General features: G+C 33.5%; 4 protein-coding genes across 5 annotated transcripts; 1 reads left to right on the plus strand and 3 right to left on the minus strand.

Moving 5' to 3' along the window:
* Nucleotides 1–1,332: 1,332 nt before the first annotated feature.
* LOC123885206 (NADH dehydrogenase [ubiquinone] 1 beta subcomplex subunit 10-B-like) lies at nucleotides 1,333–7,212 on the minus strand. The gene is made up of 3 exons (XM_045934479.1): nucleotides 6,848–7,212; nucleotides 3,344–3,403; nucleotides 1,333–1,588 (listed from the first exon to the last, which is right to left on the minus strand). Exons 1-2 carry the CDS (start codon nucleotides 7,134–7,136, stop codon nucleotides 3,366–3,368), a joined length of 327 nt encoding a protein of 108 aa, XP_045790435.1. The 5' UTR covers nucleotides 7,137–7,212; the 3' UTR covers nucleotides 1,333–1,588; nucleotides 3,344–3,365.
* A 1,450-nt stretch (nucleotides 7,213–8,662) lies between these two features.
* Nucleotides 8,663–15,296, plus strand: LOC123884417. The gene is made up of 11 exons (XM_045933505.1): nucleotides 8,663–9,056; nucleotides 10,006–10,980; nucleotides 11,364–11,591; nucleotides 12,001–12,230; nucleotides 12,333–12,629; nucleotides 12,768–12,872; nucleotides 13,055–13,180; nucleotides 13,262–13,498; nucleotides 13,820–14,000; nucleotides 14,083–14,202; nucleotides 14,721–15,296. The coding sequence occupies exons 1-11, from the start codon at nucleotides 9,039–9,041 to the stop codon at nucleotides 15,207–15,209; spliced, it is 3,006 nt and encodes a 1,001-aa protein (XP_045789461.1). The 5' UTR covers nucleotides 8,663–9,038; the 3' UTR covers nucleotides 15,210–15,296.
* Nucleotides 15,297–16,434: 1,138 nt separating this feature from the next.
* LOC123884418 (protein FAR1-RELATED SEQUENCE 5-like) lies at nucleotides 16,435–19,362 on the minus strand. Its single transcript, XM_045933506.1, has 2 exons — nucleotides 18,457–19,362; nucleotides 16,435–18,008 (listed from the first exon to the last, which is right to left on the minus strand). Exons 1-2 carry the CDS (start codon nucleotides 19,340–19,342, stop codon nucleotides 16,435–16,437), a joined length of 2,460 nt encoding a protein of 819 aa, XP_045789462.1. The 5' UTR covers nucleotides 19,343–19,362.
* Nucleotides 19,363–19,946: 584 nt separating this feature from the next.
* LOC123885196 (putative disease resistance RPP13-like protein 1) lies at nucleotides 19,947–26,564 on the minus strand. 2 transcript variants are annotated; one of them, XR_006801101.1, is made up of 3 exons: nucleotides 21,555–26,564; nucleotides 21,203–21,243; nucleotides 20,793–21,107 (listed from the first exon to the last, which is right to left on the minus strand). XR_006801101.1 is itself a non-coding variant. In XM_045934461.1 (2 exons), the coding sequence occupies exon 1, from the start codon at nucleotides 25,255–25,257 to the stop codon at nucleotides 21,589–21,591; it is 3,669 nt and encodes a 1,222-aa protein (XP_045790417.1). In that variant the 5' UTR covers nucleotides 25,258–26,564; the 3' UTR covers nucleotides 19,947–21,105; nucleotides 21,555–21,588. The 2 variants fall into 2 exon arrangements, 1 of the variants encoding a protein (XP_045790417.1); XM_045934461.1 differs by lacking the exon at nucleotides 21,203–21,243 and having other exon boundaries at nucleotides 19,947–21,105.
* Nucleotides 26,565–26,651: the final 87 nt, after the last annotated feature.

Below are 26,651 nucleotides of genomic sequence, written 5' to 3' on the forward strand. Positions count from 1 at the left end.
GACTACTTTGGAATGATAGCACTAACTTTGGAAATCGGGTTGCTAACTAATATTGTTATACATGAATGCTTTTTTGGCATCAGACTTTGATGTTAAATGCGGTGTCTTTTATATTTTTGTATGTGTTTGAAATGCATATAAATTGTAGAAGATATAAAGTAAGAGAAAGATAAACACATACAATGTCGAAGTTTGTATTTTGAACAAGTGTAGATGTCTTATGTCTATATATTGTTTAGGTTTTTATTCAACTTAATAAATAAGTTGATATATAATGAATGATATTTTTTTTTGTGTGTGTAAAATACATGAATGAGATAGTACAGTTGAAAGAATACTTGCTTTGGATTTTTGGAATATGACTCTTAAGATAGCTCTCACATAGTAAAAATATGATACTCCCTCCGTACCACAATATATGTCGTTTTGGCATTTTTACGCATATTAAGAAATGTAATATTGTTGTATGGAAAAGAGAAATTATGAGTTAGTTTACAAAATTACCCTTCATTAATTGTATGGGGAAGATAAATTGAAGAATTGAAAAAAGAGAGAGTAATAAATAATTAAGGGTATAAGAGAAAAAATAACATTAAATGCTTTATTGGTAATGTAAAGTGACATATATTGTGGTATGGAGGGAGTATTTGTAAGTCAAAATACTTTTAATATACATCACCAATAAAAATATTGCATTTCTAAGTAAAAATAAGTGACATAGCAAAATTATTAGCTCATATATCTTATAAGAACATCAAAAGAAGTCAAGATTCAAGTCATAAAACAACAAAAGAAATGTTTACACAGTATTGTTGACAAAGAAAGGTTACTCTATCTACACTAAGTTTATGTAGTGATTTATTAAAACGATGACATGATTCATCAAAATGAATCACAATTTAAGATGAAATATGTGTCCAAACTAAGTATAGTACTACACTGGGGATTCATGAATCATGTCAATTGAATTCAGTTATGCAACAAATTGATATACTTATGCATGTATATTTATAGGATCCGGATTGCATGTAGTCAAAACTGCATGCAGTCAAATCAAATTTGGTCGTCCAATCATGATCGAAACATCGGACATTCCAGATCAATTGGACGGCCAGATATGTCCTGAGTGCATGCAATCTGGATCCATATTTATAAGCAGTATATCCTCTACATCAACATGAACTAGGGAAACTTTCAACATCATAGCTGCAAATGCTGAGATTTCAAAATTAACAAATGGAGTATGGCAGTGAAGTTTCAAAATTCAAGCAGTTTTTGTTGAATTGAATATTAGGAATGGATTCAATTGTATTATTGATGAAGCAACCATCATAACAAGGCACAAAGAGAAACTTATTTCATAATCTGATGAACTTCTGCTCATAAGTTTTTCCATACTTGTTTACATTAAAATGCTAATAGCAAGCAATAAAAGCCTTATAAGCCAAGGCAAAGAAAAATACAGTTGTTTGTAGTTCACAGGAAGTTTGACCAAGGAAAATTAACAAAACACAACAGCTTGAACAAATATAGTCCTCCACCTACAATCTGATTTCAGCAATGTGATCATTCGGGTAATAAAACTTCCCTGCAAGAGGAGCAACTCTTAATTTCATACAGACAATTATGGTAACAATAAACAAATATTTTGAAAAAAAGAATATGCTTAAATGTAGTTTTGGTCCATCTATTCTGCCTCATTCACGATTTTGGTCCTACAAAGTTTATAAAATAACTGGGTTTTCCCTCCATTTATACATTTTGAGGCCGAATTTCGATGATGTGGCAAAAGCTTATGTAACATTTTTGTTGATGATGTGATACTATGTAGGTGAATTCTTACTTGAAAACTAATTTGATGCAAAATTTTATCTAGGTAAATTGTCACTTAATAACTAATTTCATGCCATCAACTTAAATGTCAAATAAGCATCTAACTTATCACTCACATCACATGATCAAAATTCAGCATCAAAATGTATAGATGAAGAAATAGTCAGTCATTTTAAACGTGGAGAGTAAAATTCTGGATTTATAAATACGGAAACCAAAATCGTGAATAAGACAAAATAGAGGGACCAAAATTGCATTTACACAAAGAATATTAAAATTGCCAATAGAGAAAACGACGTTAGAAGTCATATTCTGAATTGATGAACTATGCATCTGAATTTTTTAATGACAAACTATGCATCTGAAGTATTGAATTATGCATATGCATAGGTAGTTTCAAATCTTCTAGATACATCGGATAATACGGAAGAAGAAAGAGATAGCTTCGGGTTGTTCTAGACTTATGACCGAGGATTTGAAAAACATGTTACTTTAATCAAATTTGCAAAACAAAGGATGCTGACCAGATATATAAAATATATCCAATGATTAGTTCTATTGACTTAGCATTGCAATGAGTCATCAACTATCACTTACACTATATTTGGATCTGTGTGCAATTCAAGATTTTTTGCATCCCAATGCAATATTGATGTGAATTTTAGAAGCTATAAAATGAGAAGCTTCCATGCTACTGTGCGCGCGGAAAGGGAAAAGGATACTTCCCAAACACACATTTAGTGGGACAGACTTTTGAAGGGAGGGCAGGAAGCAAAAATATCCAATGAATTAAAATCTCTTGCAGACACACCAATGAAACCCTCACATTGCGACACATGGTAAAATTTCACGACTATTTTCGGCAATTTTATTCTCGGATATAAGCAAGAGCACATGATCTTTACTAGTTTAATGCATTAAGTACACCATAATTTGTTTTATTTACTTCAAAGAGTCGTTCCCCTCATTATTGTTACACTATTCATTGATAGAATTAGGAAAACGCAGAGAATTGAACTCATTTCATGGATTAGTTTCATTAAGAGTACAAGAGAAACTTCCTATCTATTTATATAAGCCGAGTAGTTAGCGCAATTCTACGGAAATCTATCTCAGCGCAATTCTACGGAAATCTATCTCAGCGCAATTCTAGAATCGTCCCTAAAGTCGGTTTAGTTATGCATAAACTAAACTGACTACTACACTAATATTAAATCTAGAAATGAATGGACCTACATCAATAGGTTCATGGCAATAAAAAACAAACCACAATGCTCTAGAAAGTTTATATTTTAACGCTTTCAAACTTAGAGTAGTTAAAATGGTTAATGTTGCAGAATTACATACTTCCTGCACCAATGTTTGGAATGCTCAATAATGAAAAATCAGCGAAAACAGAGTTTTCTAGTTGCCACAGACATTTTTTATTACATGTCCAGTTATTTTCAGTAGGATAGGATTTATTCATATCGATAATAGAGCGAATGATAGAAATGCATTTCCAAAATACCTTTTATTTATCCACGAGAAAATCATTCGGACTCTGCCTCAACTGGCTCAACTTTTGGTCCTGGTTCAGAAAATTAACAAGCCGTAAGAAATTATCACACAAGTTCAGGGAATAGGATAATCAGTTGCGATTAAGATGATTATTTGAAAAAATAAAACGAATTTCAGATCATTTCCTTAAAACAAAACTCAAGATACGTATAAAGGTTTGTGGGTACTGTCAGCTAAACTTAATTTTGACTCAAAATCGGTTTTAGTGGAAGTGATAAAAAATGGTGTTGCAAGTTGAAAATTCTAGACTAAGTTTATATCTTAAATTGCAAGCATTTCATTACTCAAAAGTGAAAAATAATAATCTAGCTTAGTGGAGGCACCTTTGCAAGTCCATAACTGAAATTAAAGTTGATTTTGTCTTCAAACTTAACTTTAGTGCATAAACATTCAAATATAGATTACTTCACTTCAAATTAAGTTCTTTCACATCAAATGCTTACCTAAACACGCACTAAACCTTTTACAAACAGCATATACCAAATTAATCAAACATAAAATGAAAAATAAAATAAAATACCCAAAAACATGTTTTAATCATTCAAGATAAAAAAAATATCACACCTTGATAGAAATTGCAAACACCACCACTTAACAATTCACAACTCATCAAAAACAGAAAACAAAACCATAATCCTTTTACAGTAAAAAGCACTACTTTAGAGAAATCACACAGACCAACTTGAAAATTCACAACTAAGCACACACTAAACCTTGTACACAGCATACAAAATTGACCAAACTTAAACTTGAAAAAAATGGAATACCTAAACCCTGCATAAAAATATCACAGCTTGAGAAACTATACAAACTCCACTTAACAGTTAACAATTAACTTACAGAAACCTTTTATTCACTAACTAAGCGCTTCTAGCATACAAACTTATCATAAAGTGCTTATGTATAAGCCATTTTCTATAACAAAAGATAAAACAAAGTCAAACTGTTTTCATATAAACTATACCCTATTTTCATAAGTTGCCCTCGAGAGCTTATGGAAATCAGTTGAAAACAATTTATAGACAGAGCCCTGTTGTTTGGACAAACAAATTAATTTAGCGCTTATAGCAGAAGAGTTTATCATATAAGTGCCTATTATTAAGCTACTTTCATAACAAAAGATAAAACAATATCAAGTTGTATTAATATAAATTATCCTAGAGAGCTTATAGAAATACGCCCAAAACAATCTCACAGTCAGTCTCACAAGTGCTCATTAGTAGATAAACTCAAACAATTCAATACAAACAAGCCCATAAATCGTTTCCATAATCTCTTGCGAGTGCTTATATAAGTAGATACACTCAAATAAATGAATACAAACAAGCCCATAAATTGTTTTCATCAGCTATCACAGCTATTTATGTCAGTAGATAAACATAAACAAGTCAATACAATCATGTCCATCATTCTTTTCCATAAGCTCTTAACTAAGCTCAAATAAACCAATCCAACATACAATCCATAGTAGTTAATCCCGGATCCCGGAGCGGAGCGGCCAGCCCCAAAACAGGGATAGCGGCATCCCGGGGAGCGGGATGGCCGGGATGCCGCTATTATTTTTAATTTATTTATAAATTACATAAATAATACTATAAACATATAATTAATGTAAAATTAAACAAACATCTCAAAATCCATAAAACATTCATAAATTAAAAATTAAAAACACAAATCTCAAGTCTACAACACCTTCTTCATCTTTGTCAAAAAAAAAAAAACACCTTCTTCATCATAAAGTAACTAAAAATTACCAACAAAAGTCAAGCAAAATAAATAAGCAAAAGTCAAGTCTCCAACACTTAGATTAATAAAGTAACTAAAAATTAAAACTCGAGTTCATCATCAAAGTCTAAGTCTAATCATCCGAGGTTGAAGAAGAAACAACAGATGAAGGTTGAAGAAGAAACAGCAGATGAAGGTTGAAGAAGAAACAGCAGATGAAGGTTGAAGAAGTTTGGATCTTGAGAGTGAGAGAAGATAGTACGATAGCGTGAGAGAAAGAATGAATTGCGGCTAGGGTTTAGTTAGGAGTAAGTAACAGTTTTAAAGGTAAAAAACCAATTTTACCCTTACTAAAATGAGTGAGATTTCAAAAATGGCCTTTAAAACCCATGAAAACAAAATCTCAGTCCTAACCCGGGATGGCAACCCGGGACCCGCTCCGGTCCACTGGGAACCTGCTGTGATCCCACCGAGAAGCTTAGCTGAGCTGCGCCGCTCCATCCCATCCCGTCCCGGCAGAGCTCCGCTCCGCTCTGCTCCACCGGGATCCCACTGGGATCGCCCGGGATTGACTATCAATCAACAAAACCCTAAAAAATTTGATATTACATAAAAATAACAACTTCAAAGAAATCACACATACCCACTCTAGAATTTCACAACAAAAACCAATTATTATACATTGACACTTTTAAAATAAATAAATACCAAACACACAATCAGCTCTTCTCATAGGCTCTCACAAGTGCATAGATAATCTCAAATAAACCAATTCAAAGATGCCTTTAATAAACAAAAACCCTCAAAATTCAAAAACAACAAACCAAATCAAAACCTTATTTTCATAAACTTCTCACTAGCGAAAATTGTATCTTCATAACCTGTTTTTTCATAAACTACCTTGACAAGCTTATGAATAAACATAAGAGCTTATTTATCTACATAAGCTAAAAAATAAGTCAATCCAAACAGGTTCTAAATACCAAACACACAATAAGCTGTTTTGCATAAGCTAAAAAAATAAGTCAATCCAAACAGGCCCTAAATACCAAACACACAATAAGCTATTCTCATAAGCTATCCTAGAGAACTTATAAAAATAAGCTAAAAAACATCATATGGGAATAAGCATAAATCATTTCCATAAGCTCTCACAACTCACAAGTACATAGATAAGCTCAAATAAATCAATCCAAACATGCCCTTAATCCAACCCTCAAAATTCAAAAACAACAAAACCAAACCAAAACATTCCATACTACATAAAAATCAAAACTTCATAAAAATCACACATACCCATTTGTTAAATTCACAACAAAAACCAAACACACAATAAGCTATTTTGCATAAGCTAAAAAAATAAGTCAAACCAAACAGGCCCTAAATACCAAACACGCAATAAGCTATTCTCATAAGCTATCCTAGAGAACTTATAAAAATAAGCTAAAAAACATCATATGGGAATAATAAGCATAAATCATTTCCATAAGCTCTCACAACTCACAAGTACATACATAAGCTCAAATAAACCAATCCAAACATGCCCTTAATCAACAAAAACCCTCAAAATTCAAAAACAACAAAACCAAACCAAAACCTTACATATTACATAAAAATCAAAACTTCATAAAAAATCACACATACCCATTTGTTAAATTCACAACAAAAACGAATCATCATAAATTAAAAATCATAAAAATAAAACAAAAAGATAAGAAAAGAGAATAACCATGAAGAGAAGGGTGACGACCATCTTTGCCCCAACCAATCCCCCTTGTTGATTCAAGATACTGATTAACAAGATGACGACATTTCTGAAGATGATTAATCCCTTCAATGCGATAACACCAACGAAGTTTCTCTCTAATAATCTTTGCTTTTTCAATTTGGATCCATTTTTCTCTCACAATATGTTCTCTCATTTCTAACATAGCCACCGGATCTTTGTATGGATTCGCCGGATCAAAATCGTCCGGTGGTGATTCCTCGAATTCGACATACCCTTTCTTTCTTCCCATTTTTTCCGATTGATTCTTCTTTGGTTTTTCACTCTTTCTGAGTCCGAAACACAGTTCTGAATGCTTTGTTCTGATAAATTTGTGTGTGTTTGTGTTTTTTGTTTGTTGAGTTTTGTTGGGCCTGGTTTTTTGGTTATATTTGGGCTTATTATTAATTAAGGCCCAAAATTAATTTGAATAAACCACGTCCACAAGTCTTACCTTAGTCAGTAAAAATGCTGAAATTGTTAGGCTGAACGTCATGATCGGGGTTCAAACTCTGGCTTCCTCACTTGTGTGTGTGTGATAGTTTATAATGATTTTATCATTTCGTCTATCTAAAAAGAAAATTGAATAAGTCACAAAATTAGTACTCGAATTTATAACACATTTGTGACTTTATACATATTTTAAAATGGTCTTGACTCTGTTAAATTTTATTGATATTAGCCTTCAAAAAATATGTTAGGAACTAAATTAATATTAAGTTATAAAATATAGGATTTAGTTGATAACAAATGATTAAATATATGGACCAACTCGAAGGTTTAATAGAGTCAAATTAGTCAATGACCATTTTAAAATTTATATATATAATTCCTAAATAGTTGTGGAACCACTAATCTAACCCTAATCCACATAAGCCACTTACAACCAATTAAATCACTCAACAATGTCACATCACTTTCTTATATTATATCATTGTCATTATTATGTACTCTTCATATACTCACATCAATAACATTTATATAGATAACTTTTCAAGTTTTGTTTTTTTTTTGTAAATTTTCAAGTTTTTATTGTAAATAATATTCTTCACACTGTCTACTAAAATTTGATTAAGATTTTAGGTGGACGTTTTTTTTTTTACTTTTCAAGTTTTTTTCTCTTTTTTTTTTGTAAATAATCATCCACATTAAAATCTCAGTCAATTTATTAATTGTCTAACTAATTATTATTTTTTGGCTAAAGAAATTTTCTAATTATTTTAGTCCTATTCTTGGATTCTTTTTTCTTTTTTTGGGTACATACATATTCTTGCATTCTCTTACTTAGTGATTAGTATCAATTTTGTTGATAGTTTACTCTAGATTTCTTTAGTTGTTGGGTTATTGATTAGAGAAAAAAAATGTCCGAATAGGTCACTTAAAGACATATCGGTTAATCAGTTTGGTCCTATTCGGACCTTTTTTTAGAGACCAAACTGATTAACGGAGATGTCTTTAAGGGACCTATTCGGACCTTTTTTTTTTCTTTAAGGACTTATTCAGACTTTTTCTCTTTAAGGAACCAATCTAAAACAAAAAATATGGGACAATTTTACTAATTAAGCCAAAAATCTTTTTTCCATATTACTGGATTTTTTACGGCATAATCACTATTTGCTGCTTGAAATTATAGGGGGTGTATTTTACCCCACGAAATTTGTGAATAGATTAAAAAGATCGTGGTTTTGAATTACACGAGCAATTTGGACATTCTGTTAATTTTTATGTAATTTATTGATCAAATTAGTCTCTAAATTATATCACTTATTACGGGTCCGGTTATTATACATAAACAAATACTTATGCACGCTGCATAAGTCCAGCCCACTAGCCGAGCCCAACACGCCTAGCCCAACCCATTCCTTCCTACAACGGCTTCCCACTAACGACGTTAACTCCAAAAGTAACGGTTATCTCGCAACTAACATTTTTCTGTCCAAAACCAACAACAATCGTTCATCATCACCATCGCCGGAATCAACATCATCACCGGAAGCTACATTCATCATCACCGTCACTGAAATCTACAATCATTTCCATCAGAGTTCACTCCTTCATCATCACTGTCACCGAAATCAATCTTCAAAACCAAATACTGTTGATTTCTTACACGCAAGTAAAGATCATCATCAACGATTCACTTCCAAAAAGCAAAATGAAGAAAACGACACAGGTTTGAACTTCCCTAATGCTTTTGCAAGTGTAACTGTTAGTTGGAAAATGCTTTTGTTTTGTTTGGAAAGAAATTGCATTGGTGTAACCTAAATTCCAATTTGGGGAAAATCATAATCTGAAATGGTTTTGTTTAGTTTGGTTGTTTTGAAAAAGAATTGATGAAACTAAAAGTAGAGATGATTTTGTTTAGTTTGGTTGTTTTGAAAAAGAATTGATCAGTGTCTCTTTGTGATAATTGGTTGCTTTGAAAAAGTATAATTGTACACTTTTAGTGTATCTGAAACCAAAGTAGCCCTCTTGTGGTTTCCATGAAAGAATTCTTACTAGTTTATGTAGTGATATGAGAAAAGTAGAGATGGTTTTGTTTAGTTTGGTTGTTTTGAAAAAGAATTGATCAGTGTCTCTTTGTGATAATTGGTTGCTTTGAAAAGGTATAATTGTACACTTTTAGTGTATCTGAAACCAAAGTAGCCCTCTTATGGTTTACATGAAAGAATTCTTACTAGTTTATGTAGTGATATGAAAAAATAGAGATGGTTTTGTTTAGTTTGGTTGTTTTGAAAAAGAATTGATCACTGTCTCTTTGTGATAATTGGTTGCTTTGAAAAAGTATAATTGTACACTTTTAGTGTATCCGAAACCAAAGTAGCCCTCTTGTGGTTTCCATGAAAGAATTCTTACTAGTTTATGTAGTGATATGAAAAAAGTAGAGATGGTTTTGTTTAGTTTGGTTGTTTTGAAAAAGAATTGATCAGTGTCTCTTTGTGATAATTGGTTGCTTTGAAAAAGTATAATTGTACACTTTTAGTGTATCTGAAACCAAAGTAGCCCTCTTGTGGTTTCCATGAGAGAATTTTTACTAGTTTATGTAGTGATATGAAAAAAGTAGAGAATTTAACTTATTATCTGCCATGTGAAACCATACTTACTAGTTTCCTTTGATCCAGGTGAAAAAATCAAAGAACGTACAGGAATTGCCATCCTTCAGTATCGGGCTGACACCGTCAGATGAGGATAAAAGGAATGACACCGATTCATCATCCAGTGGTGGTCAAAAAAATAAGCGAAAAACAGGAGCTGCAAAAGGTAATGAAAAGAAGAATAAAAAAAAGAAGGAACATAAAAAGGGTGATGAAAGCATTGCTTCTCGTGGTCGTAATAAGAAACCACAAATAGAGGCACAAGATTCCGATGAGACAAGTTCGGATGATGAAAATGAAAGGAATGGTAAGAAAGTTTCTTGTGCTGTTGAAAATGTGAAACAAGATATGGTGAAGAAAGATTCTGATGCAGATGCAAGACTGAGGCATAAAATGAGTGTACCTAAGGTCTATGACCTTATGCATTCAGTACATGTCAAAAAAAGGAAAGACGAAATAATTGACCAACTAAACAACTGTGGCTATGGAGGGATGCTACATATCTGTAACTGGACAAGGATCCACACCTTTTTTATCGATTGGGTTGTCAGAAGATTTGAAAAGGAACATATGTGGATAAGATTGAGCGATACGGAGGTCCTAGAGTTGAAAGAGGATGATGTGCATAGAGTCTATGAACTTCCAATGGCTGGAAAGAAGATAGACACTAATCTTTGCTCTGATGGAGCAATTAGAAGGCTAAGGAAGGAATTGGGATTGACTGGAGATTATTCTCCAGTTGTGAAGGTTGCTGAATTAGAAAGGATACTGAAGACTACAGAAAAACCTAAAACATGGGTGAAGGGTATAATTTGTTTCATCATTCATAACATTTTGTGCCCGACTAATAAAGGCAATGTGTCACTGCAGTATGCAGATATTTTAGAAGATCCAGCCGGTGTATCTTCATATAACTGGTGCTCACATGTTCTAGACTATATGAAAAAAGGCCTGCAATCTCCAGGAGTTTTAAATCCATTAGCAGATTTCCACTTCCTAATGGTAATGATGTCCACTCAATGATTTGAATTAAAAGTCAATTTTACAAACACATACTTATTCATATTTTATCCAACACAATCTTATAACTGAAACCATGAGTGTGGTTTAATGGTTTCTCTAGTTTTATATCTGTAACCAAAATAGTCCTCTTATGGTTTCCAATAAATATTCATATTTCATATCTCATTTATGTCTTTTATTCTTAATACAATCAACACATACTTGTCACATGCATATTTATTCATTTACTTTTGAGCATGTCTTTCATTTGAGCAATATTTATACAATCAACACATACTTGCCTTCATTCCTATATGTATATTCCTTTTGAATTGAATGTGTCATGTTTCCCAATTTGAGGCAATATTAACTAATTGTTGCAGATTAACTACATGGATAAAATGGGGAAACGAAGCCCATTTTTGACGGGCAAATACAAGCGGCCATCCCTTCGTGATTGGGATGTCAAGGCGGCAAACCAGGAACTTGCCAAGATCCATGATATCATGGGGCTTGAAAATGGATTGACAGCCGGGGTAACAAGTCTGTACAGACCCGCAGAAGGTCCGCTTGTACTGTGTTTTGATGCAGACACATGCCCACTGTCTAAGGTAAATGTTATTGCTCTTATGTTTGGATTATTTAGTTTAAGTTTTTATCGATATTTGTATACCAAATCCTATTTAATGGTGGAAATCGTGAATTATCGATACTCATGTACCGTCTTTTCTTTTCGAATCCTAATTTAACATAAACTTATTATAACTGAGACCAGAAGTGTGTCTTAATGGTTTCACTTGTGTTGTGTCTGAAACCACAATAGCCCTCTTATGGTTTCCAACAAAATATTCATATTAAATTTAACATAAAATATTATAACTGCAACATAAAGTGTGTCTTAATGGTTTCACTTGTGTTGTGTCTGAAACCAAAATAGCCCTCTTATGGTTTCCAACAAAATATTCATATTAAATTTAACATAAAAATTATAACTGAAACCATAAGTGATTGTCCTTGCAGGCAGAAATGTATCTTAATCACTGTAGGTCTTGTATAAATATCTATACTAGATCCGCAACAACATTGGAACGACGAATAGCTGAGGCAACTGTCGGAACTTCTGGGAAAAAAGATGCAGTCCCAGAAGAAACAAAAACTGACAAGGACAATCCAATGGAAGCCCAGGCTGAAACTGAAAAGAATAACAGTTCCAATAAAGACAATGATGCAGACAAGCACAATGATGAAGGGTACTGCATTTAGTCAATATCGCTTTGTCAAAAATCAATGTTGAAGCATTAGTTTAACTTTTTTATGTCAAGTGCTAAAACAAATCACATCAATGGTTTCAGGTTGAATAATGACAATGATGCAGAAGATGAGATCAATGCCAAAAGCATTGATGAAGATGACAATGATGAAAAGGATGAGATCAATGCCGTGATAATTGATGAGGATGACAATGATGAAGAAGATGAGATCATTACCAAGATGATTGATGATTCAGTTAAGGCAGCAACCAAAATCATTGATGATTCAGTGAAGCTGACAATGACACCGGAAACAAACAATGTTGGACTCACATTAACACAGGAAACTATCATCAAGTTTCCGGAGTTTTTTGATGGGGCTGAAGCTTCAAACGCAGGGTAAGCAATGAATATGTATGATGTCTCTATTTAAAGGAAACATATTAGTTTAACATCTTAAACAATAACTTTAAAAGTGTTTGCCAATAGTTTTGATATGTGATTTATGACAAGCAAAATGATGTTTTATGGTTTCAGGTTCGATAAAAATCATTCAGTGTCACAAGGAACAGATTCAGTTACACAGGAAACTATCTCCAAGTTTCCAGAATTTTTTGATGGGGCTGAAGCTTCATATGCAGAGTAAAAATGAATATATGATGTCTTTTAATGGTTTTTATTTGTGATTCTTAAAACTATAATAACTTTGAAGATATTTAAAGGAAAGATATTAATCTAACATCTTAAACCATAACTTTAAAAGCGTTGATCAATGGTTTTGATATGCGATGTTTGAAAACTAAAATCATTTTTAATGGTTTCAGGTTGAATAACGATGATTTAGTGAAAAAAGATTCAGTGCCACAGGAAACATGTTCTGAGCTAGTGTTGGTACCAGATGCGATGCATCAGGAGAACCCTACAAAATCTGACTCGAATGTAGTCATAAAGTAAGAATCAAACAGTGTGATAATTGTAATATTATTTGAATTTTGCAAAAATTAACACTATTATGTAATATTATTTCACAGTGCAACTCCATTAAAGTCAATAAAGCCAGATGAAATAATTGACTTGGACAATGTCACTCCAAAGAAAAGAAGAAAGCATAATATGCTTTATTCTGATAATACATATCCTGAGCGTCGACGGGCGGTGAAGAAATCGAAATACCTTGCAAGCCCATATGATGACGCTGTCCACAAGTCTGCTGCAACGGAGTTGCAGAAAAAATTATCAACATATGCTTGGAACCCGGAGCTTGATAAGTAAGTGAAAATGGTTGTTTTATTTGGTTTTTAAGCTGTTGTTTTGAACAAAATTATTATCTTGGCTGTTTCTTCATTCAAAACCATTTTTCGCAATGAATGGTTTCCAAGAAGTTTCCCTACAGTAGTAAAAAGTTGAACATGATATTTCTCAATTATTAGTATTCTTAAATGGGTGAAACCATTACTAATATTAAATGGTTTCAAGATGTTAGACACTGAAACCATTGGTAATTGGTAAATGGTTTCAAGATCTTTGCTTAAGATTGTTCTAGTAGTTTGTTTGCTTATCCTAAATACTTATACTTAATTATTGTATAGGGATCACATTATGTACTGTTCAGACAACAAGGCTCATTTGTATTCTCTACAAAGGGCTGACTTCTGGACACTTCAAAAGGATGAATGGGTATCATGCTTTGTCATAAACAGTTGGGTTAATTGTTTAAATTGGAATCAGCAGGACAACATGACAAGACTAGTGACACCATTGGTTAATTATGTATGTATTATATCCCTTTAATATTAACAATTTCAATACTTTTACATAATCTTATTGATTTTTACTCATTTTATATAACCAGTTTGACATGGAAAGAATGCCTCCTGTAACTAAAACAATTGCGCACTGGAGATTCGTTGACAGACTGAAAAATTTTAAGTACATGGATTGGAAGGCCATTGACCCTACAAAGCTAGAATACGTAAGTAAATCAATTTTGTACTGTTTGATTAGTTTGTTAATACATTAAGTATAAATGCATAATCAGTAATCTGCATGTTGGGAGACCATCCTTTAGTAGGTTTCAACTAATGCTATTTCAATACAAGTGTATATATATAACTGAAACCATTTATCAAGAGTAATGGTTTCAGTGTGCAAATTAATGAAACCATTTATCAAGAATAATGGTTTCAGTGTAAAAATCCATCATAGGCTAATAACAATTTGACTTTTTTATGTATACATTGTTGAGTCTCTAACATGTGAGTTGGTGTATGAAGAAAGAATCTGACTTTCACATTGTTGAAAATCAGTAATCTACATAATCTATCATTGTTTCTGGATTTGTACACTGAAACCATTACTCTTGTAAAATGGTTTCATTAATTTGTAATATGTTTGATATGATGATTTAAGTATGATAAATTTAGTTTAGTAATATGATTTTAGACATCGTTTTATTTTAATTTTAATAATATGTTTGACATGATGGAACAGATCATGACACCAGCAATAGCTGGCAATCCAGGAAGCCATTATGTCTGCTTTGTCGTCAATTTTAAAAGCCACAAATTTGAATTCCTAAACAGCTTGACGGGGGGAGGAGAGAAATTGCAGTTACCAAATGGTGAACCTAGCTTATACAAACAGATGTTTGATGTTTGGCTGAATGAGGTGGAAGCATTTATGACAGAATTATATAAGTTATGGAAAATCAAAATGCCTTTCCAATTCACCACATTCAATTGGGATACACCAAAGGTGCCTACTCAAGTTGATTCAGACAATTGTGGAGTGTTTTGCATGAAGTTTCTTGATGAATGGGGTGGTGAAATGCAATCTTTCAAAGGTTGGTCCAAACTTAGGAAACATGGGGACAATGGAAAGATTGCAAAAATTATGGATCTCCGCATTGATCTATGTTCAGCTATATTAACCAACTCTAGCAATTCCAGAAAAGAACAAGTCCTGAAGGATGCAACTTGATGGTTTTTTTTTTTGACAAAGAAGCAACTTGATGGTTAAGCACTACAATTTGTAAAATGGTTTGATGCTTCTCTATAAAATGGTTAGAAACCATTAGTGGTATTAAATGGTTTCAAGCTGTTGTACAAAGAAACCATTTGGCAACAGGGTTTAGGATGTTTTAAACATTTTAATATTTGTTTACATAACATTTTAGTTTTAATGGATTTTACTTTGTATGGTAAAATGTAGTTGTTTATGTTGATGCTATGATTAACTTCTTATTTAAACTTTATGGTATCCGGAGCGTTGTCGACGAAGTAGATACACTTCTTATTTAAAACGTAATGATTCCAGCATTCAACTAATCAATCTCTGGGTTATTCGTACCATATAATATACACAAATGACAGTGTAGTTTGTAAACCATTCTGCCCAATGAATGGTTCCATACAGTTATCCTACAAAACCATTTGATGTACTTAATGGTTGCAGACAATTATTTGAAAGCTGTGATGTAATTTAGAGTATGTCATTGAGCAATATGAAACAAGCTAAGATTAATGGGTAAAAGTTAATTAGTGGAACGTCAAGTTTTTTTAAGATTAGTTTAAACAAGTGTGTTGAATAGACTCATTGATTCATTGAATTTGATTTATGAATCAAATAAGTCAAATTTGAGCTAAACTTAAATTATATATAGTTCAATTAGTTTGATTCACGAGTTAGCTCGATTATATATGTACTAGTGTATCAGACTGTATTCTTCCTCCTTGGGTGTGTCTTCTGTCTTAATTTATTTAATCTTCTTTGGCCTACGAAACCATTCTGCCCAATGAATGGTTCCAGACAGTTGGCCTACAAAACCATTTGATGTACTTAATGGTTGCAGACAACTATTAGCAATATAACCATTATATTAGGAAGCTGTAATGTAACTTACAGTATGTCATTGAACAATAAAATTTAAAAGTAACATAATAATCAAATATCTCTTAGCAATAAACTTATAGTATGGTTTCCAATAAAATATAGTCGATGGTTATTGAAACCATTTAGCAATAACAATGGTTTCGCTGTATAATATTGGGGAACCATTTGATGTACTTAATGGTTTCAGTGTAGTTAAAATATAGACGATGGTTATTATAATACCAACAAAAAACATGAAATGACCAAGTACGATTAATACAAGTCTAATGCTTCTGTAACAAAGTCTAATACAAAATTATAACATGTAAAAATATCAATCAGCAGACTCTTTCCCCTTTAAATCCTCAGCCCCTCTCTGTTTTCTCTTCCGGTGTATAAGGAATTTCTGGTGTTCTCTAGCCAATTCATAATCACTTTTAAGTCGTTTCTTTGATCTAATTGGATTTGGTCTTTTTTTGAACTTTGGACCAGTCGACTTTTGAGCATCAGATGCTTCACTGACAGCTGTTGTATTGCAAGACTTAGATGGCGTAACGGAAGATGACTTAGGTGGCGTCACGGAAGATTGAACTGTATGAATACCTTTCGAATTAAGCAACTCCTCTGCCTTTCTCCCAGCTTCAAGAACACCATTAAGAAAAATTTGAGAAGCCTCAGGATCTGCACAAACACGTGTACAAAGGTTAACTGTAACAGCACAAATTTGTTGATATCGTTGTGCTTGAGTCGCGCCTTCAGTGGCAACATTGATAGTAGATTTAACAGACTGACGCACATCTCTACACCAACGCTTTAACACATATTCTGCAGGTATTGTCTTCAAACCATGATATTGCACAGAACCACCTAAAAACTCCAATATTTTGAAAATATGTCGACACAAGAAACCCCTGTTCTCAAACATACGGCATGTGCAGCTAATACGTTTGGCCCTAATATCAATTGTCACAAGCCGTTCATCAAGTCGATCATGCTTTTCAAAGTTTGGGGAAAGGTTTTCAGCAACTTCTTCATCCAAAACATCACGGTTTGAAGGCCCATCATTACAAGCATCATCATAATTAACACCATCTACTTCCTCACGTTCATCAACATGTACAATTGTAAAAACTTTGAAAACCTTATCAAATGCAGAAACTTGGGGTGTGACCTCTTCATAAAAGTATTTGAAAGAAAAATCATACTGTCTATGAATGAATGCAAAGCAAGTTGGGGTGTATTTGTTTACAACTGACCGCATCAGTTGACTGTTGGGATAATTGTTTTTTGCTCTAGTGTTTGCAGCCTTAAAGTCTAACTCAGTATGATTATCCCTCATTCTCTGGACCATAATATTAAAATGATTGAAGAATATAACAAGTGAATGATCAGGCTGCAGAAAATGACGGAGAAAGGCATTGAAGGACTCACTTAATTGAGTTGTTTTCAAACCAGCAGTAAAATGATATTTGACCCAAGCTGAAGACCAATGCATACGATTCCTGTAAGTTTGAACAAGCCACTTAAAGTCTGCAGTTGGCCTTCCATCAAAACAGGTTTTCATCATCTGATCCCAATTGTAATCAAAATCTGATTCAGTCTCAACATGTGAAATCAAAATATTCAACTCATCAAAAAAAGCACTATTTGCACGAGACCCGAGATTCTTCTTTGCATTCTCTGCCATATGCCATGAGCAAAGTCCATGAAAAACACCTTCAAAAATATTTGGAACTGACTTCAACAATGCAGTCGCCTGATCCGTGTATATCGATTGTGGTTTTTTATTGGACATACATTTCAAAAATGTTGTAAACAACCAGTCAAAAGTTGCTGCAGTCTCGTCATACAACAGGGCAGCGCCAAATAACACACTTGTACGATGATTGTCAAAGCCCATGAATGCAGCTGAAATGTAAAAATGAACCAAATCAGGAAAAAAAAAAAAACATATATCAAAGTTACAGTATAGCAAAACCATTAGAGTGGTCAAATGGTTTAAACATGTTATACAATGAAACCATAACTGTGGCTAAATGGTTTACCAATGACCTACATTAGAAATTATAAGAAATATATAAGAAAAACACCTCTGATAACATCACAAGACTACAAATCTCATAAGGTACAAATTTGGTTAGATGAAAACAATGATGGAACTACTATTCATATGTTATTCTGCTAGAAACCATTAGAGTGGTCAAATGGTTTAAACATGTTATACAATGAAACCATAACTGTGGCTAAATGGTTTCAATAAGTTCAAATTACCTATACTATTCATGGCAACACAGTGCATAACATAATGATATCAAACCAGTAATTTCAAAACCTGATAGAAGTTCAAAAAACTAACCTAAAGGGCGATACTGATTATTGGTTCGGTAAGTTGTATCAAAGCTTATAACATCACCAAATAAGGCATAATCAAGCTGCATAATCCCATCTGCCCAAAAAATACTAGCTATATCTTCCGCAGCATCAACTTGAATATCATAATAAAAGGATGGTTTCGACAGAGCTTCATTTCTAAAAAAATCTTGAATCACGGTTGCCTCACCAACTAGCATCTCTTTTTGCCGATTTGTCATCAGATAATTCTTTAAATCTGAAAATCGAAAAGGCAAGTTATCTGTTCCTCCAACTCCCTGACCCATGACTTCATAAGAAGTTCTCATCGACATCCCGGCTTTCGAATTTATTACAGCAAGCTGTCCTTGCACTTCATTGACTTGTCTGAATGATCTCAAGTAACATCCATGTTCCGGTTTATGTAACGGATGACAATGGGGCACATCCCATTTGTATATCTTAAAGACATTCAGAGTTTCATCCAACTTCAAAAATATGGCAGCTGTACAACCAACCCTTTCCTCAGGTTTTTCTTTTACTTTCTCAAATTCAACCACAACCGGACTCTCTGATTTTGGCTTGTTCTTCGGATCAAGCAAACTTCCTTTCTTGTAACCTTGTTTGTTACATCCATATCGTAGATAGTGTATTTTATCAGTTCGCTGATTCTGTGAATTGTTTCTTGATTTCAACAAAATCCGAATTGAAAACCCACTTTTAAGTGCATAATCACCATAAAATTTTTCAACCTCTTCAACCGATTTAAAAGCAAGATACTCCCAAGTTTCTTTTTTAGTAGGAGAGTAGCATTGCAAACTATCAGCAAGTGTGTCTGAACTATCAACAACAGGCATTTGGGCAATTCCAGATGAAGTTGATGTCAAATCCATTGAAAACAGAAACAATACCCTATAAACGACAATCATTTAACATTAAATTAACCACTGAAAACACCAAGCAAAGTAACATGCATGCAATAGTATACTTAAAATACCATTTACATACACAAGCGTTGTTCTTTAAACCATTGAACAGTCTTAATGGTTGTACTGTTGCACATCTGGAAACCATTTAACAATAATAATGGTTGCATTTAATTTAAAGCAGATGACAATAATGATGATGATGCTGATAATGATACATTAGAATTAATCCACTAATATGAAGACATACAACCCAAAAATTCATCAACATTACAATTAATTGAATAATAGTAATATGCATCACCAATGACTAAAGCAGCAGTTCATTGCCCTGTATAGAAGCTTGCAAACATAGAGAATGTGATACCATACTCTAGTTACATGATTAAGCAGCAGTTTATGCTAAAAAATACACTAATTACATGATTAATAATTCAGTTACCATACTCTAGTTATACTGAATTCATTTATTTAAATGGTTTCAATGTGTTGTCTCCTGAAACCATTACTAGTGCAAAAATTGCTTATCAATGGCCTCCATGCAAAAATTGTTAAAAACATATATCCATCAGAAAAAAACACCCTCCCTCTGATAAAATCAGCAGACTAGCAATTTCTTAAACACCCAAACTAGTGATTCTTGTACCTCTTCATGCAAATCAATAAATAACCACAACCATTCACAGATTTAACAAATACTGAAAAACACATAATAATCAAAATCAGTAGAAAAAAAGCTCATGAAACAACCTCCAAATCAAATGTGATCACTGTGATTTGAACTGTGTTTGAAGTAATGTTGCCGGCGATGTCGATTAATGATGAAATCGATTTCGGTGATGATGATTTCAGCGAATCATGGAATAGGTGACCGTGATGATGATTTGGATGATGATGATTCCGGCGAATGATGCAATCGGTGACAGAGATGATGATTCCGGCGGCAGAAATCGTCTGAGAAGGTTTGATAAGCTCGTGTGAAATCGTTTGAAGAATTCTGTTAATTTTGGTGACGGAATCCGTTAGCTCCTGTGAAAGAGTGTGATTATTACACGTGTCACGTAATCTGAAGGCTGAGGTTCAATTCCTTTGACAGGCTGAGATTGTAACACGTGTAAAAATGACATCTGGTGGTTGTCCTTTACTTATGCACCGTGCATAAGTATCAGGTTTATGTATAATAACTTCAGCCACTTATTACTAGCATTAGTCTCTAAGTTTTGAACAAAGCATTAGCCTCTAAGTTATATTATACTATCATTCACTAACGAACTAGTATGTACAAGTTAATAGATTATTGAAGTTGCCAATGTAATTAAAAATGAGCCTAATTCCTTATGCTTTGATTGCAAACATATATTTTATTGTATGGACAAGGAAACCCAAATAGTCAATATATATCCTAAACTTTGGTTAAGCACACAATAACTTTATTTACAATTTTGTATATATCACTCATTATTTAACCAAATGTTTGTGTGTAAAACCATACTCAAAGGTGGATACATGAAACTACAGAGAACTAGTTCTATTTACATACTTAATATTCTGTAAATAATGCCTTACTAGTGTCTACTGAGATGCACGAAATTAGTATGTAACATCTACATACTCAATATTCATGAACATAGCACAAGATCTTCAGTTAAATCCTCTCGCATAAGATACAGTAGCAGGTATGCAGCATAGGACCTAAGGCAGGGGTTCTGGTGATGGATTTTTCACTCCTTCTGTCAATAAGAAAAATATATAACAAGGTTAGCATTATAGAAAACTTATATTAAACCATATTTTAGAAGGAAACAAGCAAACAACGTCAATTCCAATGCAATGTACAATAGTGATAGGAGTATATATATGTGATCACACTACAACAAAAAAGCAGAATATTATCATTTCACTTGCTTTCGAGAAAAGATCATCTTGTCGAGATTGTAGTATGCAGTGAGGAAATGCACCAGCAAAGACATGGAACTAAAACAAATGCTAATTGAACATATTGACAGAAAGGTGCAAGAAATAAAATGACAGTGTCATGTAAGAACATTTTGTGCATCATATTATAAGCCTCAAAAATCACTGTGAGCAAATAGTATTATATACCTCCAAGATTATATAAACAAATGCACATATAATTAAGCAGATTATCCTTAGCTAGTGATATAAAAGAAAAAGGTACCTGAGAGTGCAAAGCTTCATTCACTTTCCATTGCTCATATTATGACTTGGCCATTTATTTTTATGACAGGAATATGAGCGATATTGGACCAGTCTTTTCCTCTCTGACTTTCGTACCTTGCTTCTAACCGAGAGCATTTTCTGATGCTCAGCAACTTAAGAGATGAAAGCAATGTATCTTCTGGCAAAGACTCAAGCCCCGGACAATGCAGAAAGTGAAGGCTTTCCAAAGAGGAGAGGTGTTGAAATGCATTTTCCTTTAATGATTTCATTTCAGTGAGATTAGTGATTGTCAAAGACACTAATGAAATAGGAAGCAACTTCTCCTTCAATAAAGTGTTAACAATATCATCACCTCCAATATGCAAATCTGAAAGCGCGGTTAGGAGTTGGAGACCCCATTTAACTACAGGCGTTGTTACTCTCACGGATTTAATCTGAAATGATCTCAACTTGGGAAGTAGGCAAGCTCCTTCACCAAATGATAACTTGAGTTTTGGAAGATCAATGAGAGTCAAACATTCAAGAGTTGTGAGGGAAGAACTGTTTGAAATAAAAATGGACTCTAGACTCATACAACCATCAATGGAAAGACTTTGTAGCACGGGGAAACCATCCAATGGAAAGGAGGTAAGTGCATTACAGCTATTCTCTAACTCTAATGTCATAAGCGACATATATTTGCACCACATAGTAGGAGGCAAAAATGTTAAATTCTCACAGTCAATGATTCTGAGTAATTGCAGTGAAGTTAGTAGACAATCTGCTGGAAATGCAGTGAGATATGGAAGATTATAAAGTTCCAAGTGTTGGAGACAAGTGCTGCTTAAAATCATTTTAGGTAGAGACATAAGTGTATCACAACAACGGACTGATGCACGCTGCAGCTGACATGGAGAATCGGTCTCAAGCATTGGCCATTGGATTATATCAGCTTGAGAATCTAAATCTCCCTCGACTGTTATTATTTTTATTGATGAGATCCAATGCAGAGTAGGTGGTGTTGCCAAGAGAAGATCACAGCCATATATTCCAATTTGTTCTATGGAAAAAAGATGGCTAGGCAAGTATCCCCTCAGTTTAGGACACTGGAATAACCTTAGACATTTAAGACAAGGAAAAGGAAATTTGTTGCTGAGAAAAGGAAGCCATTCCTTCCAATTTGACATGTTCTGAAATTTCAGAATCTCCAAGGATGGAAATGGTTGGAATGAAGAACTAGAACCTCCTCCCAGCATGCCATAAAATTCTGCGCCAATTGTCTCCAATGTCATGCCTCTAATAGTCAAGTCCTTGAGAGAAGGTAGCTGCCCTAGTGGTGGAATTGCCGTGCAATATATACAATTACTGATGAAAAGGGTCACCATATTAGAAAACGAAGAATCTCCCAACCAACTTGGAATACTTGTTCCGCCATACAAGTCAATGCTCAGTTTCTTCAAGTTTGTTGATGGTTGCAATGCATCAAGCACAGCTCTTGCAGTTTGTGAATCTTCAGTTAGATCGCCCCATCGTAGAATTAATTCCTCGATATGTTCTTTGCTCTTCAAGTTGGCACCATATGCTTCAACAACATCAATGACATTATGTAGCTTCTGGATGCAAAGTTTTCCCTGTAGGTTAGGAAACTTACCAAGCTCTCTCACACTTAACCCATCTTTTTGGTTGCCCACTACAAAAGTTGTTAAAGTCTGAAGGTTTTCTAGCTCAAGAATCTCCATTGGCATCTCCTTTATGTTCGTCCAACTAATGTTTAGGTGCCGTAAATTTATTAACTTTCCAATATGTACCGGCAATTCGACAAGATGATAGCAATATGATAAAATCAATGTTTGCAAATTGCAAAGGTTACATGTTGTATCAGGCAAGCTTTCAATTCTAGTGTTGGAGAGATCAAGATACCGCAACTGCCCCAAACTCCCAATCGAATCTGGTAGAATGGTGATGTTTCTATAACCTGATAACGATAACACACGCAACCTTCTAAGTGTGGGTATCAAATCATCAACCACTTTTTTAGATAAGTAAGATTGTCGCCACCAGAGGCCAAGGGGTAGAAAGCTTCGCAAGCATTTGAAATCGTAGAAATTCTCAAACTTCTTGAAAATGTCATACTCTTCTTGGTTATATGACAAATGACGGACATTTACAGAGATGTTACCACCATGTTCACCTCTGCAACAACTTTTTCCAGATACAATTGTAGCTAAATCATTGACAAGATCATGCATGAAAAACTTTTGTCCACCAGAATCATCATTTGATTGTTGAATTAAAGATCTAGATGACAATTCAACGAAGTAGTCATCACCTACTTCCTCCATTGTTTTTCTTCCTTGAGAATGTTCAAGGAAGCCTTCAGCCATCCATAACAAAACCATTTGCTTCCTATCAAGAAAATAATCCTTTGGGAAAATTGAACAATAAGCAAAACATCTTTTCAAATGAGAAGGAAGATATTGATAACTCAAAAGCAATGCAGGGAGAACATTATCATTTGGAAAATTCCATATGTCACTATTTAAAATTTTACTCCACTCTTTTGCATCTACTTTCGAGCGTAAAAGTCCTCCAAGTGTTTTGGCAGCTATTGGTAATCCACAACACTTTTTTGCAATCTTCCTGCAAATTGTTTCTAGGCTTGGGTATTTACGGCTGCCGAAGTCTTCACTTCTAAATGCGTGTTTTGAGAGTAATGACCAACAATCTTCGTATGATAGAGGTTCTAATTTATGGATAGGAAATGTATGTGTGACCTCGGCAACTTTTTGTTGACGTGTTGTGATGATCACCCTGCTTCCAGATTTTCCATCAATGAAGGGAGTCACAAGCTCATGCCAATCACTATAGCTATCATTCCACATGTCATCCAACACAAACAAAAATCTTTTGTCCTTCAAGTTTTGCTTTAATTTGACTCGAAGAGAATCAAGATTATCACTTTCCCAAACACTTGAAGTGATAGATTCAAGTAAAGTTCTGCATACCCTCAAAACATCAAACTCTTCTGACACACAAACCCATGCTTTTACATCAAAATGTCCTTGAACTTCTTTATCGTTGTAAAGAATTTGCGCGAGGGTTGTTTTACCAACACCTCCCATGCCAAAAATTGGTACAACACCGATATTATCACCACCTGATAGCAACATATTAACTAGTTTCTCTTTATCATTTTTCCTACCAACCATGAAAGATTGATCTACAATTGAACTTGAAGGTGTTCTAAAAAAAACCCTACCACCTACAGTTTGCAAGCCAAGGATGTCTTTCTGTTGTGCAAAAAGTTGGAGCCTTTCACTCATATTTTTCATCTGGGAATTGATCTCTCTATACAAGTTTTGAAAAGGAGATGAAAGGAAATTCCAAACCTGACCATTGATGTTTTCAGACTTTGTAATACTATTCTCCACCTTGCATCTAAGGGAATCATAACTGATTTGGTTGAGCAAATCCTCTGCATCAAAGATTGCATCTTTCAACTCATCAAGCCATTGTTTGACAGCACGATTGTTGATCTGCTTGTTCTCAGCATCATCAAGAACAGCATGAAGAGTGAGTAGTGTTGTCTCTAATTGCTTCAAAAGTGACATGTTCAACTTCTTGTTGTTGACGAAATCTCGAAACTCTGATGAAGTTAGTTTGTCCATTATTGTTTGAACAGAAGCAGATAGAAATGCACCTCCCACCAAAGTTGCAGCCATTTTTTCCTCTCAAAAGTAGGATCAAGAAAGATGGAAAACAAGTCAAAGGTAAGAAGAAACCTTTGTGCAGTTACAGAAGGACATGTGACATAGTTGGAAGAGAATACATGCTTTGTTTTATGATGATAGCAAATTAGCAATAACATGAAAATAAGTTATTCATCATTGACCAATAAATTCTTGGAATATGCTCATAACGTGTGAACTGTGTGAACATTGTGGAGTAAACAAATTGAACAACTTACCTATTATAAATTTAAGAATCAAAATGTATTATGTATACACTTAACTACTTGAGTATTTAATTATAGCGTCATGCTAACCGGTGCCCCGATATTAGTTAAGGATAAAAAAAAAGGAGAATGTTAACTTGTGCCCTTAAGGGCACATGTTAAGAAGATAAATGTGGAAAATATTTATTGAACTTGTGGTGTATTCAATTTTCTAAACATTAAATGTTTTTCACCATTAAATGCTCTATTTCTATTTTTAGGTAGCTTAACATGTGCCCTTAGGGCACAAGTTAACGTAACCCAAAAAAAAAATATAACTTTTGTATTCAAAATGACACTTTATATTTTACAAACATTGACTACACAAGTTCCAACGTAGTTTTACAATATTAGATTTTCTTAACTAGCGCCTGGAGTATTAGTTAGCGTTTTCCTAAATTATAAATTTAAGAATTATATTTGATTGTGCTTAGGGACCAAATTTAAGAATCATCCATATTTTTAATTCTGAACATTCAATCTTGTAACACTATATCAGATCTTTTAATGCACCATCCGCATCTAATAGGTTATAATAGGTTATGTGCCCTAAGATAAAACTTCAATTTTTTTTAAATAAGGACGCCAACCATTTAAAATATGGGTAATGTTAATATGTTCCTTAATAAGATATCTATACCTATATAGAAAGAGGATAAAAAAAAATTTGGTGCGAACTTTTCATAATATCAATAATATTCTTGATTTTTTTTAGTAGCAAAAATTCTTAAACTCAGAATAATATAATACATTTTTTTTAGCACCAAAAATTATTTATTAACAAACTCATCATAACATAAAATATGTTTTTTTTTTTACATAAGTTTGTGTAATAGAAAATATGGATCACACGGCGCCTGTCTGGCCGCTAGTTTAAATAAAGAAATTATATTAAAAATGCCCACCAAAAAGAAATGATATTAAAAATTTAATTTCAAAACGCTTGATCACACAAATTCTAGAAGGATATGTCTATATTTAGCTCTTAACGTGCCCTTAAAAGCAAATTGAAATATTGAAAACTTATAATGAACCTCACTTTAGAAAAAGTGAAAAACAAAAACAAAAGGGACCAAATTGAAATATTGAAAACTTACCTTCAGCTTTCGCTGTCCAACAACC

This window comes from Trifolium pratense, linkage group LG5 (genome assembly GCF_020283565.1).
Source record: "Trifolium pratense cultivar HEN17-A07 linkage group LG5, ARS_RC_1.1, whole genome shotgun sequence".
Lineage (NCBI taxonomy): Eukaryota > Viridiplantae > Streptophyta > Magnoliopsida > Fabales > Fabaceae > Trifolium > Trifolium pratense.

Coding starts and splice junctions, on each gene's coding strand:
- LOC123885206 (XM_045934479.1), bottom strand. CDS start 7,136: ATGGGAAGAAAGAAAGGGTATGTCGAATTCGAGGAATCACCACCGGAC. Junction 3,404..6,847: donor TCGTCACCCTTCTCTTCATG/GTTATTCTCTTT, acceptor TTTCTGAACCAG/GACCAAAAGTTGAGCCAGTT.
- LOC123884417 (XM_045933505.1), top strand. Junction 12,873..13,054: donor GCTGAAGCTTCATATGCAGA/GTAAAAATGAAT, acceptor TAATGGTTTCAG/GTTGAATAACGATGATTTAG. Junction 14,001..14,082: donor TGACACCATTGGTTAATTAT/GTATGTATTATA, acceptor TTATATAACCAG/TTTGACATGGAAAGAATGCC.
- LOC123884418 (XM_045933506.1), bottom strand. CDS start 19,342: ATGGATTTGACATCAACTTCATCTGGAATTGCCCAAATGCCTGTTGTT. Junction 18,009..18,456: donor TAATCAGTATCGCCCTTTAG/GTTAGTTTTTTG, acceptor TTTACATTTCAG/CTGCATTCATGGGCTTTGAC.
- LOC123885196 (XM_045934461.1), bottom strand. CDS start 25,257: ATGGCTGCAACTTTGGTGGGAGGTGCATTTCTATCTGCTTCTGTTCAA.